The sequence below is a fragment of the Zonotrichia leucophrys genome, chromosome 13 (assembly GCF_028769735.1).
Source record: "Zonotrichia leucophrys gambelii isolate GWCS_2022_RI chromosome 13, RI_Zleu_2.0, whole genome shotgun sequence".
Lineage (NCBI taxonomy): Eukaryota > Metazoa > Chordata > Aves > Passeriformes > Passerellidae > Zonotrichia > Zonotrichia leucophrys.
Window position 1 is genome coordinate 2,572,867 of NC_088183.1, and position 18,610 is coordinate 2,591,476.

At 44.6% G+C, this 18,610-nt stretch overlaps 1 protein-coding gene across 1 annotated transcript; it reads left to right on the plus strand.

The window, feature by feature from the left end:
• The first annotated feature begins 10,402 nt into the window (after window positions 1-10,402).
• On the plus strand, window positions 10,403-16,329 carry C13H5orf47 (chromosome 13 C5orf47 homolog). Its single transcript, XM_064725111.1, has 5 exons — window positions 10,403-10,676; window positions 11,262-11,350; window positions 12,838-12,940; window positions 15,070-15,116; window positions 15,497-16,329. Exons 1-5 carry the CDS (start codon window positions 10,403-10,405, stop codon window positions 15,521-15,523), a joined length of 540 nt encoding a protein of 179 aa, XP_064581181.1. The 3' UTR covers window positions 15,524-16,329.
• The last annotated feature ends 2,281 nt before the right edge of the window (window positions 16,330-18,610 follow it).

The window sequence follows — 18,610 nt, forward strand, 5'->3', positions numbered from 1 at the left end:
CGGTACAGTGTTTTTGTAGCTAACTTATTTTGTCATGCACATAATGTATATTTGTTATGCACTACTTTTGTATATCTTGTTTTTCCAACAGTGAGCATTTTTAGGCACACTTTTCACTGACGGGATATCTCTTTATGCAATACCTCAATTTTTCATATTGCAAAGAGTAGCTTTTTGTACTTTTATTACTGAGAGATCTTCATATACTTCATTTTTTAATATAAATAATTTTAATAAATTTTATTTTCTTATATTCTGCTTTTTATACATTTCAGTGCTCTGCATACATTTTGAATTATGGATGTTGTGCACTGGCAATGCTATTTTAGAATCTGCAGAGAAAAGAAAGCATGTTGCTTAAACATCTTAGCCCAGCACCAGGTATTTGGTGTACATATAATTTAAGAAATAGTATATGTAAAGTTGAGAATTAAAGAAGAAAAAGCATGAAAGTGACAAATGACACTTGTCTTTAGACCCATGAAATTTAAATGCATAAATATAGTGTAGAAATTTAAAAGTCAAGAACCATCAAAATTGTCTACCGCTTCTTACTGAGTTTTTAAAAATTATACACAAATGCAGACGTTTTTGGTGAATGTTTAGCCATTTTTATTATTAATAAAGAATCGATGTTAGGTGTTTGATGCAGAACCGTGTCTGCTCTTTTAAATTATATTTAAAGAATAAAAGAGAGCCTGCTAGGTGGCAGGCATGTAATGTTAGTATGCATGACTAATGTAAGAAATCGTTATTCTACTAATATTCACTTGTGATTGTGTGACAAGCGTGTTTACAGATCCTTTGGTTACACTTCGATTTACAGGGCATAAACAATTCTCTCCATTACTCTGTGCTTCAGCAGCGCTGGCCCAGCTCCTGATGGCGCGGGGCTCTCTGGGGTTACCGTGTAGCCCCAGGCTCATTAACGTGTAATTAGCTGCCGGTGGGGGGGTGTCATTAATGAGCAGCGGCGTTCCCCGGGGGAGTGACAGAGTAATTCCATGGTTATTTTTGCAATGTAAAATAAAGTGTTTTCTGATTATTTTATATGTAAAGGAACCCCACTGCCCCGTGCTTTTTTGGTATAGTCTCTACTTCTCCATACACAGACCTCTGCAGAATGCAAATTTCAACCTTGCAGTGACTGAATTTAGCGTTTTATAAGGATGCTGTTGGAAAGACTTGATAATTCACCCCTTGTGTTTTTTGAAGAGTTCAAACCTTCTGTTCAAAGGTGATTTAAAACTTGAATGTGATGGATTGTGGCAAGTTAACTTCAAGTTATGTGCAATACCTATTTCAGACTTCTGGAAGATCTTTGCAGTGTAATTCTTTGTTTTTAATTGCAGACATTTAAAAATGTCATTTTCTACTGTTCTAGTAAATCCTCTTTCTTGCTGGTGTTTCTAAAGAAAAGAATCAGAAATCAATCTTTCTACTAATGTAAATTTGAGATTATTTTTAAAAAAAAATGGAATAAAACGTTTTGGTCATTTGCTTTATTTTATTATCTTATTTTAAAGCTACTGTGATAGCATTGTAAGAATTGGGACAATATTGTATTCAACTGTTTTATTTTTTATATTTTTAAATTTTAAAGTATAATTAGTTTTTATAATTTTCATCAGATTTTTTTGTTATATTTTTTGGAAGTGAAACTTTTAGCAAGTGGGTGTCTAGTTTTTACTAATCCCTAATATGTTTTTCCCCCGATGTATTGCTCATATTATCAGAAGGAAAAGTTATTTAAGTATGTCACTTAATTGTACTACTTGGCTGAATTTCCATATAGTTTTTACTGTGTATGGGGAGGTTGTAGTATTTATTATAGCATTTTAAATAAGGGTAATTCATTTTTTATTAAAGTCATTTTCACGTTTAAGTTCATATTTTTGTATGTTCTACTCTAAGTTATATAACACAAGTTACTTTTTTTAAAGAGTTCATTTGTTGAAGTGCTAGTGAAAATTAATGTTATTAAATAGTTTGCAAATGACTATTTATACCAGTATGCATATAATTTTTAAATATTTGTAATGTGAGATGTTGAATGAATAAAACTTTTAACTCAATGTTTCTCCTTAACCTTTTTCTTTTGAGCTTCCTGTAGGAACTCGTTCCTTTGTGGCCGAAGCTCGTGGGGCTTGGGGAGGGGATTTTGATGGGCTGTGTGGGGTGAAAAGGGCTTTAGGTCCCGGTCTGAAATGCAGCAAAGGTTCCTTGGGGAGGTGAAGATGCAGCAGGTGAGGAGAGAAGCACCGAGGCACAGGTAACCCCACCATGCTTTGGGCTGGAAGGGACCTTAAAGATCCCTGCATCCCTTAAAGGTCCCATGGCAGGGACAGCTCCCACTGTCCCAGTGCTCCCAGCCCTGCCCAGCCTGGCCTTGGCACTGCCAGGGACTCAGGGCAGCCACTGCTGCTCTGGGCACCTGTGCCAGGGCCTGCCCACCCTGACAGGAAGGATTCCTTCCCAATATCCCACATAACCCTGCTCTGTCAGTGTGTCCTGTCCCTCCATCCCTTGTAAAGGATCTCTCTCCGTCTTCCCTTCAGCTGCTGGAAGGCCACAGTTGGGTCACCCAAATCCTTCTCTTTCCCAGGCTGAACAATCCCAGCTCCTTCAGCCAGAGAGAGACCAGCGACCACCAGAGAGAGAACCAGAGTGGGGCCAGGGCAGAGCCCAGCAAGGCAGGGACAGACAGGGAATCCTCTTTTCTTGTCTCACACTTGTGATCTGACAGTAACACAGGGAAGGCATCTGACATTTTAGAGAACTTGCTTGTTTCAGCCTTTAATTTAAAATATTTAAACTTGAAATCTCTGGAAATTCTCGTGAGGAGTTTCTAACTTACAGATCTGCTCTTCAAGGACTGTTCAACAGGTGCTTAAGGAATGCCAGAGTTGTGCTGCTAATCTGGAGAGCCATCACTGAAGGAATTGTGGTGCAAATGCTCAGTGGATGGTGAGTCTCCTTCCTTTGTGTGGGTGCTCTGGGAATCGCAGGTCCTGCAGCTCTGATGGGATCAGTTCTGCCAGTGCTGATCCCTTCACTTTCTCTTGCCTTCACTTGGTGCACGTGGAGCAGCTCCTGCCTTTGGAAATTGGTTTTTTACAGAATTGCAAAGCTTTGCAGGTGGTTCCACACAGATATTCCCAATTCCTTGCCACGAGTGAACAGGAAGCTGGGATCAGGAGTGGCTGGAGGTGCACTGCCTGCCCAGTGAGTCAGGAATGCCTCGGGGCTGGTGCCAGCCAGGCAGCACCAGACACCCTTGACCAGCTCCAGCTGTGACTTGGCTGGGAAACTTTATCCCTCTGTTCCCTGCACTGGGGTTGTTGGGAAATAGCCACAGTTCTTGACATTGTTTTCAATTGCAAATGGTCTTTTAGACAACATGGGCTCATTTAAGTGTTCATGTTTTTTCACAAGTGTGACAGACTTGAAATCTGGTCCTGGAATGTGGAAGTTTGAGGCTTTGGATGCTGTGGTGGTGGAACCAGCAATGCCCTTCACAAACGGGGCACTCCCTGCCTGACCCCAAAGTCCTGCAAACTCAGAGTTTCTCAGGATCCAACATTTCATTTACAGTTGGGGATTACAGTGTATATTCATTCTAGAATTCTCCTATTCTGAAGATTGCAGAATCCTTGGTGAATATTTTTTTATTACTAGGCAGAGTCTAAAACCTTGAAATCAATAAGGGGAAAGGTCTGGATCATTCAGAACTCCAAATAATTTGTTGGGAGTGATGGGCTGATTCTGAATTGCTGGTAAGTTTCTTGGGCAATGATACAACAAACCCATTTTGGCTTTCTTTTTGCACTGAAGCTGTAAGTAAATGCTACAAGCAGACTCCAGATGATGGAATAAGCCCTGCTGGGTGGAATTCCAGAATTCCCAGTGTGTGATTCCCAGCTTTTTCCTTCCAGCACAGCTGCCCCCATCACAGTCCCCAGGAGCCCCCTCAGGTGCCACTGGCACTGAAGGAGCTGCCGCATTCCAGGCTGGTGCAGGAGTGGATGGACCCAATGTCCCCCAGGTTTGGAGGCTGAGCTGATCTCCAGGAGGGCTCTGGGCTCTCAGGTTGTTGTGGGGGGACACCTCCTGCCAGTCCTGACCCTCCAGCTGCCGCTCCCAAAGCGCTCAGTGCAGCTCCAGGGAATCTGGGACGAGGCATAGCCTCGGAAAGGGGAGATGAGGAGAAAAGCTGCCATTCCTTCCTCTGTGTGAAAAAAGCTGATTCAGTTTGTCAGAGTGAAAAACAGCCTGTGGGATAAGAATATCCTCACAGCTGTCGGTGCACTCAGAGGAACTGAAGGGAGTGAATCAGTGCTCTGAATACACCACTGAAAGTCTTCCTGCACCCCCATGCTCTGATTGATGCCATCAGATATCACCTGTTTTCATGGCACAGGAACTATAATTTCCTGACTTCTTGTAGGGCTTGTCAGAGAGACAATTTGATACTAAATGCTGGTTTGTTTGAATGCAATCCCTCCCTAAGGGAAGCTGCCCCTGTCACTTTGTTTATGGAGCGTGGGAGACCGTGTTCTGTTAAGGTTCCTCCATGAAATTTGCTGGTCCAAAGTTCTCAGTCCTCCTGGTATACATAAAATATAGAGATGTATTAAGTCAGTGCTTGATTGTGTTTTTCCTCCTGAAATTTAATTTGGTGAGTCATAAAAACTGAGATTATATCCTCTGAGCACAGCACAGGTCAAGGATGACTGTGAGGACACATTTTTGGGTTTGTATTAATCTTAATGTTTAAAATGGATGTAGTTTTATTGCTGTCAGTCGTGGGGTATTTTTTATCCCAAAACTTTGAGTTGCTTTGCTTTTCATGGGAGTGAAGAACATTGCTTTTAAATGGCAGATATGGGGTAGATGCAGTGGACACACACTGTGTGCCTCGATAACTCAGACCAGATCTGAAATCCATGGAAGGAAAGCAATGCATTAAAAAAAAAAATCTCTGCCCAAGGCTTGAAAAGAATGTTTGCTTGGTGTAAATCACCATCTGACATCGCTGCTGACTCACAGCCCAGGATCAGTTTGCTCAGGGATTGTTCAGGCCTTGCTGTGCATTAAGTTGTCACTTTGGCCAAGTGTCACTTTGCAAGGCAATGCTTGTGGCTTGAAGCTGCTGCCCAGTGCTGGGCTGGGTTGGGAGCACGTTCATGCCAAGTGTTTCTGAGTTTAAATGGGATTCCTGATGTTTCTGAGGCATTCTCCTGGAAGCAGCAGCAGCAGCAGCCCCCAGCTCTGCTGCAGTGGGCCAGATGTGCATGGACAGATGTTGCTCTGTACACACTGGCAAAATCAGCCCAGCTCTTCACTCAGTGCAAAGGGAATTCGCTCAGGCCTTGCTTTGGCAGGGGGTGTCTGTGGAGGAACAGAGGGCAGAACAAAGCAGCGACTGCTTCCATTTTGTCTGCAGAGGAGCAATCCATGGAGACAGAGCCCTGCTCTGCTCCTCTCCTGGCAGCATCCTGATGTCTCTGGGGGAGGGAGGGAGGGAGGAGGGAAGGCTCAGTGCCATTATAGGGTGGCCTTGCTGCTGAGAATCCCAGAACCTTTTGGGTTGGAAAAGACCTCAGAGTCCATGGAGTCCCAGCTGTGCCCCATCCCCACCTTGTCCCCAGCCCAGAGCACTGAGTGCCACCTCCAGGGATGGGCACTCCTGCAGCCAGGTGTGTTGGTGGTCACACTTTGGCCTGGGTCCTGTTGGATCTCAGAGGAGAAGTAGGAAATTGTGAGCTTTCTGTGCCTGGTCTTGGGTTATCTATATTACAGCTGAATCTGGGGATGATTTAGTGATTTTTGCATTTTACATCCTGCATGAGCCAGGATTTTTTCAGCATCTGGAGGGTTATGGCAGATAGGGCTGAACTTCCTCAGCTGTGTGTTCTCTCAGGATCTAACTGCACATTTCTCTGAATAGGAGACTTTTAATCTTTAATATCATAGTCTCTGCAGCCTAAAACTTGGAAAAGTTTCCGTGTCTCTGATTTGGAAACAAATACCGAGAACTTGCACATTTAGTTCATTTTTCATTTGGAAAATGAAATCAGAGCAAGTGAAGTCCTCATCTGCCTTCTGCTTCATCCACTTGGCTACCAGCCTTTCCTGCAAATCAGGCTGTGCATTCTGGTGTAATCTCAGGGCTCATTTTGTCTCCCTGTTTTCCCCATAGTTTTATTTCCAATTGGCAATCTGTTGAAATGCTGTAACACAAAGTTCTGCTAAGCCAGGGGTTTTGATCTCCTTGACGTGGGTTTTGTTGTAAAGCCCATGGATCTTCTCAGTGATTTGGAAATCTCTCCAGGGGAGGCTCAGGCTTTTATGTAACACAGTTTATACTCTGCTAAATATTTTTATGCACAGCATGAAAAGATGGGAGAACTGGGTTCTCCTTATGAGTGGTGTGGAAGAAGGGATCCCCATGTGTGTGGTTTGTAAAACAGTGGGAGCTGGGCAGGTTCACTGCTGTGAAATGCAGGTGCTGTTCCATTTTCTCTCTCTGCTGCCCCATTACTGCTCACACAATTAACTGAGAGCCAGGCTAAATGATGAAAGAAGTAAGAAGAAGCTGAAAGCAAATTCATTGCTTTGACTTAGCAGAAGTCGTGACTTTTGTTTTTATAATGATTCCTGGTTACACTAATAAATGGTCCCCGGTGCCTTTTGTGCAGTAACCACATACTAATGAAATCCCTCACTCCAGTGACTTATTAAATATTCTGTGAAAATGAAGGTGATAGAATAATTGTTTGTGCTACTGCTGAGGGTATAATTAACAAGGTTTGAGTGTAGCTGTCAGAATGAGCACACTTTTCCCTGTTCAGTGTCAGAGTCCTACTTCAGATGTATTCACCCTTTGCAGTTCATTAAGGTAATGTTACACTTAATGAGCATTGGCCTTGCCTGAGTTATGCTGAATTTTAGGATAAGTTTAGGTGAGATGTATGGAAGGAATTGTTCCCTGTGGGTGGGCAGGCCCTGGCACAGGTGCCCAGAGCAGCAGTGGCTGCCCCTGGATCCCTGGCAGTGCCCAAGGCCAGGCTGGACAGGGCTGGGAGCAGCCTGGGACAGAGGAAAGCGTCCCTGCCATGGCAGAGCCAGACTGAGATGATATTTAAAGGTCCCACCTGTGATTCTATGAATTCCATGGAATCATGTGAGTACTTTCCACTGCAAAGGATGCTCAGAGAAACCCAAATCTCCCCCAGCAGCAGAAGGGTGGGTTTTTTCAGAGAATCTCTGACCATGCATGCAGCAATGTCCCAATGGCTCCTTCCTTCCTTCTCCTTGGCATCAGCTGTAGGCACCAAAAGCTGCCTCATTTTAAAGGACTGTCAGGGCTCACGGATGGTGACACATCCTTGGCCAAAGCAAAACTGAAACAATGGAATTCAGGAACCAAGTTGTGAGATGGAGGAGCTGCCATGGGAGCACACAGCACACACACAATGAGGTGCAGGCTGAAAGCTGGAATCTGGGCTATTTTTAACCAGACAGTTGCAGCTGTGGTGAAAAGCTGAGATGTTTGCTCAGGGTGATTAATACAGAGATAGTGGCCAGCTGGTAGTCAGTTCACACATGTGGAAAGGTGGATGAAGAGCAGCGTGCAGCTAAAATAGCTGAGCTTGACAGATCTGCAGAGAGATTTTAGGTGGCACTGATTTTTCTGGGTAGCAGCAGATCCTAAAAAGGTTCTGAGCTGAATTTGCATTTGAGATCAAAGTGCTGGCAACGTGCTGTTGGGAAAAGTGGACAAAATGTGCCCCACGAGGTCTGTGTGTTTGCATTAGCAGGGTGGAAGCATTTCTGTGAGTACAGGTGCTGAGAAACCACTGCCTTGGCAGCCGTGGTGCCCTGAGGAGGCCGGAGGAAGGAAGCAGCTGCCAGCTGGCACCGGCAGCTCCTGCCCTGGCAGATACAGCAGCGAGTGTTCCTGCACAATGCCGAGACAGTCATGGAATGAACACGGGGCTCTTTGGGCTTGTGTGCCAGCATTCACTGGGGGGTTGTGGTGTGGGCAGCACTGCAGCTAAAGAAGGGATTTCTTTACCAGGCCTTTGGGATGGATGCACCTGGGGAAGTCTGTACGCCAGGACCAGTTTTTAATGAAGCTTTTGCGTTTAATATCCCAAATTGAACTCACTGGCTGCTGCCTCACTGGTACAGTTGGTAAGTGCAGGTTTTGACAGAGCAGGGAGTTTGGGTTTGTGGAGGAGTGGAATTGAGAACTGTAGAATCACAGAGTATCCTGAGTGGAAGGGGCCCACAGGGATCATTGATCCAGCTCCTGTCCCTGCACAGGCCCAGAATTCCACCCCGTGCATCCCTGGAGCGCTGCCCAAGCCCTCCTGGAGCTCGGGCAGCCTCAGGCCGTGCCCATTCCCTGGGGAGCCTGGGCAGTGCCAGCACCCTCTGGGGGAAGAACCTTTCCCAAATACAGGAGATCACAGTTGATATTTGAGGACACAGTTGATCTCAAGGCTCCTGACCCGGTGGTTGTGTCACACCTACAACCTCCTTTTCAGTCCACACCCTTCCTTTGGACCCTGCAGGAGACGCCTAACTAACTACTCTGTCAGGCCGTGCCTCTGCGAGTTGTTTTCTCTCGTTTGCAGCTGCATACGCGGCATGCCTTTAGCGGGCAGTGTGTACAAGGGCCGGCGATCCAGGGATGCTGGGCAGGCCGCGCTCGCTGCCGGCCGGAGCGGCGGCCCCGGACAGCGCCGGTTCCGCGGGAGCGGCCGCCACCTGGCGGGGCCCGCCCGCACTGCGCCCGCCGGGCCCGGCCGGGAACCGCTGGGAGCTCCGGGACCACGGAGTCCAGCCGTGCCACATCCCCACCGTGTCCCCAGCCCAGAGCACCCAGTGCCACCTCCAGGGATGGGCTCCAGTGCCTGAGCACCCTTTCCATGGGGAAGTTCCTGCTGTGCCCACCCTGAGCCTGCCCTGGCCCAGCCTGAGGCCGTTCCCTCTCATCCTGGATGCCCACCCAGCTATCCCCTCCTGTCAGGAGTTGTGCAGAGCGAGAAGTTCCACCCTGAGCCTCCTTTTCTCCAGGCTGAGCCCCTTCCCAGCTCCCTCAGCTCCTCCAGACCCTTTCCCAGCTCCATTCCCTTCTCTGAACACACACACAGGAACCCTCAGCCTCTTCAAAGCCTGGGGAATGACCACGGTTTGCTTTGCATCCATTCCAGAGGGTAACACCATTCATGCTGCCAGTGCTGCTGAAACAATTAGGAAAAATAGGTATTTTCATAGAATTTTTTATTTCTAATTTGCAAACTGAACTCTGGGAAGTAATCTGGAGCAGTATTTTAGTGACAAAGAAAACATCAGTGGGACTTGACGTAAATTTTTCCCTGTGAGGTCCTGGCACAGGGTACCCAGAGAAGCTGTGGCTGCCCCATCCATGGAAGTGTTCAAGACAGGCTGGATGGGGCTTGGAGCAACCTGGGACAGTGGAAGGTGTCCCTGCTCATGGCAGGGAATGGAACTTGATGGTGTTTAAGGTTTCTTCCAACACAAACCATTCCATGATTCTATGACTTGAGTTCTTCATGGTTTGAGAATGCCAGTTGTCACCATCCATACCCAACAAACCCATGGCTACAACGGGACCAAGAGCATCTGCGTGGGCTGGACTGACCTGCCAGGCATCCTGTCAGTGTCACACATCTGTTGCTGCCTAAAGGACAAAAAGGTATTTGATGTTTCATTATTGTTCTGCACGTGGCTGGAGCGGGTGCACAGTTTGGAGAGGAAATCCCTGTATCAGTGCAGGTACTGCAGGAGCACCCGCACCAAAGGGATGCCCAGGGTTCCCCCGCTGTAGAGACAAACGACATCAAACAACCTTCAGCACGGAGCCCCCTTACCACTGGTACAAACAGATCAATAACTTGCATATAATATATCAATACATGGCTTCGGGCAGCCGCAATGTGTGCTAAACTCTAGCACTGACCCAGGGACAGGGGGACATGCAGCATCTCAGTCCCCGGCTCCCCTCAGTCCCCAGCTCCTTTCATCAATCCCTCGCTGCCCTCTCAATCCCGGCTGTCTCACAGCCCTGGGCTCCTTTCACTGAGCTATCCCCCGTTCCTCTCACAGGCCTCCAGCCCGGCTCCTCTCAGACCCCGGTTCCCCTCAGCCCCCGCTCGCCTCACCGACCCCTCTGTCCCTCGCTGCCCTCACCACCCCTCAGCCTCGTCTCCCCTCGCCGCCCCCTCAGCTGCGGCTCCTCTCAGCCCCCGATTCCCCTCAGTCTCAGACCCCGGTTCCCCTCAGCTCCCGCTCCCCTCACCGACCCTCGCCTCTCCTCACTAAGCCTCAATCCCCGGTTACCCTCGCAGCCCCCAGCCCCGATACCCTCATGCCCGCGGCCCTGCCTCAGATGGAGCGCGGCCGCCGCGCCCGCCCGCCCGTGCCGCTGGTGTATGCGAGCAGCTTCGGCTCGCACCGCTGCGGCACCGTGATCCGCCTGGGCCGTGGCTGGCGGCAGAGCCGCGGGCACAGCCCCCCGGGCCGGCCTGGGGCCCCGAGGGCCGCCCCGGAGCCGCGGGCCGGGCGCAGTCCCCGGCCGGGCGGCAGCGGGAGGAGAGAGGGGAGCGGCGGCGAGGCGAGAGCCGGCAGCCGCCCTAGCCGCGGTACGTGAGACCCCGGGACAGCCCCCTTGTGTCGGGTTCTCCGAGGGCTGGAGGTGGCTCAAGTGTTGTCTTAATTGTACCAGGAATAGCAGGAACAGCAAAACCAGGAGTGGGGGGGTGATTCTTCCCCTGTTCTGGGCACTGGCACACCTCGATTGCAGTGCCCAGTTCTGGGAAAGAGAGGGAATTAAAAGCTCCCAGAAGCCTGTTGTCTAATGTGTGGGTGCTGTGTAGTTTTGAAACCTGTTTTGTGGTGTTTGAAAGATGCTCACCTGCCCCATGGTTATAATGGAGTAAAGAAGAAGGGAACAAGCTGCAGGATGTAAGGATTGATACCCTGTAAGGTGATCAGAAATAAGGATCTCTGTGGAATCATAGAGTGGTTTGGGTTGGGAGGGACCTTAAAGATCATCCAGCTCCACCCCCTTTCTATGGACACCTTCTGCTTGACCAGGCTGTCCAGAGCTCCATCCAGCCTGTCTTGCACACTTCCACAGCTTCTCCGGACAACCTGTGCCAGTGACCAACACCTTCCTTAGGAACATATTCTAAATACTCAAAAAATGCTTTCTAAACTCTTTCTAGGTGACCCTCAAGAGGCTAAGGTTGACGCCTTTGACTTTCCCATCCCTTCAAGAAACGTTGATAAAGTCATTAAACGAAAGAAGAAAAAGGTATAAAGTGTGGCAGCTCAATTAGCTGCCTTGGCATTTGAGAAAGCTGCTTGTTCTCTGTGTGTGAGAGCATGAGGGAGATTAAAAGATGGAATTGGTAGCCTGTTACTGAAAACCTTACTTACAGAAAAGAAAAAATGGTATTATCTTCCCTCTCTGGAGGCTTTAAAATTCTGGCTCTTATTCAATAAAGCACTTAAGTATGTGCTTACCTTGAAAAATGAGAGTATGGTGTTGACTTAAAAAGCCTGTACTGAAATGCTTTGCTGGATTTGGGCCAGGGTGCAGCACACCTTGGGGTGAAACCCAGCAGGGAAAAGCTCTGCAGCTCCTCTTCCTCTCATGTTTTAAACAAAGAAATCCCATGAGTTACAAATAAGCGAAGGCAGGAACCCGAGCTATTAACGCCATCCTTGGAGCAATGCAGAATTACTTTCTGCTTCACAAATGTGTTTCTGTTCCTGTTCAGTAGTTCGACAAATGCCTGAAATTTTAACAGGAACATTTGTTAAGCAGTAACTCATTATGAGATCCTGTAATGTGTGAAGTACAAGTAATCAGCTGGACTAGAACAGAGCCATGTTGTAGATACTTGATTTAAAAACAGCAAAATGCTACCAACTGCAGAGGAACAGCTAATAACATCCTGGAATATGGCTCTCCTGGTGCATTGAATAGTCTTCAAAAACATGAGGAAAATATAGAATGTTTTAGCAATAAATGTCCTCGAGAAAGGAATTATCTTTAGATTTAAACAAGTTTCTCAGATGAGGTCCAGCAAAAGTCCAAACATCAGCGTGTCAACAGCCATTTCTATTTGTTAGGCCACCTCTGCCTGAATGCTTTTGTCTGCAATTCCAATTTAATCTTTCCAATGCACAAGTTTGAAACGTGTCCACTATAGACAGAGCTTTATGCCTCTAAAATAAAGGTTTTCAACATCTATAAACAAATTAATGTGGATTTGATATGAGATAGGCAAGAGAATTGCTATTCTGGAATCTGAGTTTGGGCCTCAGTTTTGCTGCTGCTTGAGTTGGAAGAAACCTTAAACACCATCTAGTTCCATTCCCTGCTATGTGCAGGGACACCTGTTTCTCACATGGGAAACGTTTTGCTCCTGGAAAACTACGCAATCTTTTATTGCCCCTCATTTTGGATGACTTTGAAGAAAGCTTAATGGCTCTACACACGTTTTCATGAGCTTTGCACATCTAGAAGGGCACTTCTCAAGTCCTGGGTAAACACAAGAGTTCTAGGCAAGAAAGGAGGTGGAGATTTCATGTGAAAAATCATGGAGGAATTTATGGTTTTGACTTATAAATAGAGGTAATTCTTCCATATATCCCACATTCCTTCTTCCCTTCTTTCCCAGTCCTCAACAGAAAAACCCAGCTGCACTTCATAGTCCTTGTGGGGAGTTCAAAGTTCTGCCCTATAGATGTTTTAATGCAAACTTCTTATATGTTTCACATTTTATCTTTCAGTCCAAAATCTGGCACAAGGTCTGGAAAGTGATTTCAAAAATGCTTGAGGAAAATGAAAGGTTCAGAAGTCGACTGTTGACCTGCAGCCAGTTGGATGGAGAAGGTATGAAATTAATTGCTAATGTTTTATTTTACTAGGGAAAACAAATTGTTAATACAAGTGAAGACCCCAACATTTAAGGTCCCTTCAGCTGTTTTTTTGGTAGTAGGTTTTACAACTCACAAATGGAATTCATTCCATGCTTTAGGCACTTCCAGCTTTTTGGAAAAAACCCTTTTTTTTTCATGGAGGTTCTTGTATGTGTTAATTTGGAGGAAGGATGGTGGAAGTGTTTGCTGCAGCCTGACATTAAAGATATGCACATCAAACATCTGCAAGTTTTTCTGAACATGTGAAATACATAATTAAACTTATTCACAGAGGGGTCCAAGGCAGTAGTTGTATGAATAATAATTTATTTTTTCACGTAGGAAAATAGTGGTTGATTTCATACATACAATAAATAAATTAGATGCTCCCCAAAGGTTGCTGTAACACAATTTAACAAAACCATGGAACATGTTCTCACTCTGTGCCCTGAATGCAGCTCTTTCATTACTGGAAAATGACTTGGGAATTAAAACTGGTGTTCTGCATTCAGCCAATTTCAATTAGAGGCATTGTAGCTGCTGCACAGTTTAAGATAATACAGTGTATGCTTACAAATGGAATTGGAATTTCTGGCTTCACAGTTGGATGAATTATTAGGAAAAAGAATATACTAATCCATGAAGAGCTACCAGGCAAGTTTAAAATGCCACTTTCAGGCACAGCGCTTTTTCTTCCCTTGCATTGGTGCTGATGGTAATTTTCCACATGGGGGCATGTTGGGGTGAATCCCAAAATGTAGGACCATTCCAGGCAGTGTCTTATTTGGTAAAATGTTGGATTAAATTTCCACACACATGGCAAGAAAATACACCCTCAAAAATCTTCTTCATGAGAAAAGAGGTCCAATTCTGGTTCAGAACAGAAATCTCTACTCCAGTGGATGTTATTGAATAGGAGGAGAAATTCCACTGGAATATGCTTCAACAACTTCTTCTGCAATTATTGTGCAAATATTCTGCATTGTGTGCAAAACCACTTCTTCTGTTGGCTTTAAACCCAATTCCTGATTAATTCTGGAATTATGACATGATATTAATTATTCATCATGTGCTATTCATATTTATATTCAGGGTTCCATTGGCCTCTGTCATATTTCTGTGCTAAGTTCCAATCTAATAAATCTCTCCTCCCATGGAAGCTGTTCCATGTGCTTTCTCCCAGAGCTGAGATCATTGCAGAAGTGTGTGTGCAAAGCTATTAATTTATATGTTGGACATATATCTATGTGGAAGACTCACACATCCATGGATATATAGGACAGTGAATTTTTTTTTAAAAAAAAACCTTCCTGGATTTGTCTGTTTGATTTCAAGAAAAAGAAGAACAAGTATCAAGAAAAAAGGAGGAGAAATCTTTACTAGGTTATTAGATTTCAAGTTATTGTAAGGAAAAAAAACCCCAAATTCTGCTTGTATATGATTTCCTGGGTGGATTTGCCATCTTACCCTAATGGCTGCTTTTCTGTTTGTGATGGATCACCATGTGCTGTTTAACCTTGGATTTCTGGACAGGGCCTGTCCCCTTTTCAGCCACTCATTTCTTTTAGAGAAAGAGCATTTTCTTTATATATAATTGCAGTGACTTGAAAAACCTCACCAACCAACTAATCCCTCCTCCTCCCCTCTTACTCAATCCTTAATTGTAATTTTACCCCCTTTCTCAGGAGCTTTAACTGAGAATTTCCTATTAAGTCTTATTTCAGTGAAAACCATCAATTCTAATACCTTCTTTCTAATTAGCAGATTTTGCACAACATCAAATCTAGGAGATAAGTCTCCTATTGATCTGAATTTTTCATTAATCAAGAAGCAAATGGAATCATTCTAGAAGTTATTTAGATAGGGATCAACAAGTCGGAATAAACTGGGTTCATTTTTATCTTCTTTTTATTTTCCCTAGATTAATAAATCTAGAAAATTAATGCTGCATTTTATTGCCTCTATAAATAGGGGTTTTTTTGAGAGAACAAAAGTCTACTTGAATTTTAATGCTACCTATTTACTCCTTGGAATGTTGCAATTAAGATTAGATTCCATGTGACTGCAAATGATGATTTTCCTCCACCTGATGTTCTCCTGCAGGCTCTGACAGGACCCAGAGGTCACAGAATGGGGCATACCTGGACAGGGTATGTAGACAGTCTATTAAAGGCCAAAAACCCCCTAAAATATTAAATTAATGATATTAAAAGCCTGCACTGATCTTGTTTAATGTTACTATAATAAGTGGCAGTTATTTTTTAAAGTATTACTGACATTGAGCTCAAATATTTTCAAGGTTTCAGATTTGGGGCCACAGCAGCTCCATCCTCACAGGGAGGGCTCTGTGCTTTGCCAGGGCAAAGGGAGGTTTTTGCCTTTTTCTTCTTGAGCTAAATCCTTCCCTGGTGGTCTAAAGTACAATCTGAAGAATCTGAACAGTCTTGATTTGCCCCACTTGATATAGAGACCTTTTTTTTTAATATTAATGGGAATGTACCAACTCACTTTTATCACTTTTTTCCTCTAGGATGAGTCCGTCTTTGGCTGGGTGTAGCAAGGAAATAAAGGAAGATTCAGCCCCAAAGGAAATATAAGCAAAGTGAAAGCTTTTATTTTGATCTAGTTCTTCCTGGAGTCAGTGCAAGACTGCAAAGTGACTTCAGGGAGCACAGGTTCTCTGTTGTTTGCTTGGTGTTTGTGCTTCTGCTGTTTAGGAGGTTTGTTTTTACAGTGGCTTAAACAGCTCTGTTGCAAGATATTTATCTCAAGCCATTAAGTCTAGTGTTTCACTGAGCTATTAGTTTTAGAAAGCTTTTTAATGAGCATAATATTGTGACAGTTTTCTTGCAAAAGAATAGATACACATTTACTGTTGTCTCCATATTTATATCTTTTATTTTTGTAGCTTGTCAGAAGAATAAACACAAATTCAGTAAGGCAAAACTCCACACAAGACATAAACCCCACTTTCCTTTTTTCCTGGTTTGCATAAATTTGCCTTTATGATATTAAAATATTACATAATAACCCTCTCTGTTCTTTCATCCATTTATCCATGAATCTCAGCAAGTATTTGGAATATGAAACCAGGTGAATGTTTTCTCTCTCTGTTCATCCTGAGGCACATAATGGTACCATCACAATCGGGAGGTGTTGTTTATCTACCTGACTTCAATAACACAATATAATTTTCTTCTGTTCTGCAGCTTAATACTTGAACCCTTGATTGACTGTTAAAGCTTTTTAAGCCAGCAAATTGTGTAAATGGAACATGAAAACTGCATAAAAATAGTTATGTATATGGGGTTCATCTGAGGAGTCAAACATTCACCTGTCACAATGAGACCTCCTTGCTTTCAATAAAAGGATTGTTTTCTCCTGCCATAATGTCTTGGTGTTTGCAGATAAAATGACTGCAGTGTCAGAGTGCTGAGCTTTAATAACATGCTGGTGATGGTGTCATTAGGCAGCAAAGCACTTGGAAAGGTTTCATCTCTGTTTTCTTCATGGTAAAACTGCAAGTGTGGAACTGGAATGCACCTTTGCAGGTTCAAGGTTTTCTTCTGGTTTGTGGTTGGGTAATATTTGGATTTTACTTAAAATAGTTGACATTTCAGCTTGGAAAAGGAAATGAGAAGGCAAAGTATTCAATCAAGATGTGATCATTTTTCTGGCAGAACAAAAATGTCATAGTTCTTTGCTATTTTCAAAACACATGTTTAGAGTCACATGTGGGATTTTGGGGGGGGTTGAGGTTTTTTTTTACTAAATGAGATGATCTCCCCGTCCCCTCAGTTCTATCAATGAAATGTTTACATTGGGAATATTTAGTTTATAATCCTGGTTTGTAAATTGTAGAGTTGTTTCTCTAACTTTTCTTTTCTTGTGAATTGCAGCTGCAGTTGGTGCTTTACTGGCACAGACTTCAGGGGCCCTGGAAACACTTTTCTTCCAGATGCATAATTGCTACTTTAACAGGATAGATGAGGTGCATTAACCTAAATCTCTGCCTGAAGTTTAGCCAACACATTAAGATTCTTTGCATAAATACAGACCTCTGTCTTTGGGGCTGTTTTAAAAGAAATTATAAAAGATAAGTATGGCCTTAAATCATCCCTATGCACCTCCTTCAGTCTAAAGGCTCTGTGTGGTGATGAGATAATTAATTGGTTGGGATCTACTAATCCAGAACTTTCATTTGGCAATACTTTGAAAGGCTCTTACATTTTTCAAATCACTTTGGGCCAGAACAGCTGTTGCACTGGGGAGAAACTGCTGATTCAGGTTCAATTTTTGACTTTTTGGGTAAGGAAGTCTGGCTGTCTGCTGTAGTGACCAGATTTCAAAGGTACAGTTGGGAACAAAGGTCATCAGAGCAGTTAAAGTGCTGAAAAAAGGGCCTGCAAACCAGATCACCACCCCAATCCACCCAGACCTCTGTGCATTCCTTTTTCATTCATGTGATCCTTTAAGTGTGAAATGCAAAAGAGAAAAAGGTTTGGATAAACATGAAAAACTTCATTGAAACCCTCTTTGGTAAAAGGGGCGAGAAGTAAATAAGGGACATTCAGGGCACTGGATCACAGAGTAGAGATTCAGAAAAGAACTGATTCTCCTCTGAAGACTTTGATCTTCACTGCAGAGCCAAGAGCAAGTGTCACACTGTCCTGCTGTGGCTCCTGGGCACCACTGCTTCTCCTTCACATTCTTCAAAATGCAGCTCAGTTACCTGAAGTTTTTAATAACAAATCTCCCTTGGAGTGTGAACTGAAGCAGATGTGCAAATACAGAGGTCACACTTTGCCTTTGCTTCGCCTTGCTCTCAGTGCATAATTTACCTTTCTATACAGAACAGAAACTGCAGCTTGTTCCCAAAGTTTGACATTTCTTCATCTCAGCTCTGTGAACAGTTGCCAGGAGATCTGAGGAGGCTCCTTGGGATACAGAACTGGAAGGGAACAGCCAAGGCACACAGAGTAGCCAAAGGCATTGCTGCTGAATTTGTTATTTGTAAATAATGGTGTCAGACACTTATCTCATGATCCAAAAGCTGGTCTGGATAATCTCTTTTCCCTATGTGCCATAAATACAAAAGACTTTGGATAAAGGTAAGCAGTGGAGAGTAAAGCCTTTGGGGTTTGTGTCACTGTTCCATGCTAGCTGGAGATTAATTGGTCCAAGTTCAGCTGGAAATAGCACAAAACATCCTGACATGTTTTGGTTGAAGTTATCCCATTTGAGGAGTTCTTGCCTGGTTCCTGGAGCAGCTCAACCCAGGCAAGTCTGCCTCAGAGTGCTCTGTCCAGGGCCTGGAGGCTCCAAACTCCAGCTGGTGCCTCTGGGCTGCCCCTTCCAAGGCTGTGAAGCTGGGACGTGCTGGGAGCCTGAGCTCCACAGAGATTTCCATGGCTGGAAGCACTGAGAGCTTGGCTGAGGCTGGACTGCTGGAGCTCCTGCACTCCCTGCTTGTTGTAGTGTGTTGTTAAGTTTCTTGTGTTATTCCCCCAATTTATGTATTGTTCTCCCCTATTATGTGTAAAATGGTTTCGTCCCCCCAGTTTTTCCCGCCACTGCTAGCCTGTCAGCTAAGTTGCCATAGTAACCGCTATTCATAGTTGCCGATATGTAATTGCTCCTCCCC

What these genes read in the sequence shown, in the direction of transcription:
- C13H5orf47 (XM_064725111.1), top strand. Translation starts at nt 10,403, where the DNA reads ATGCCCGCGGCCCTGCCTCAGATGGAGCGCGGCCGCCGCGCCCGCCCG. An exon ending in TTAAACGAAAGAAGAAAAAG is followed by an intron (nt 11,351 to 12,837) that starts GTATAAAGTGTG and finishes TTTATCTTTCAG; the next exon opens with TCCAAAATCTGGCACAAGGT. An exon ending in ATGGGGCATACCTGGACAGG is followed by an intron (nt 15,117 to 15,496) that starts GTATGTAGACAG and finishes TTTTTCCTCTAG; the next exon opens with GATGAGTCCGTCTTTGGCTG.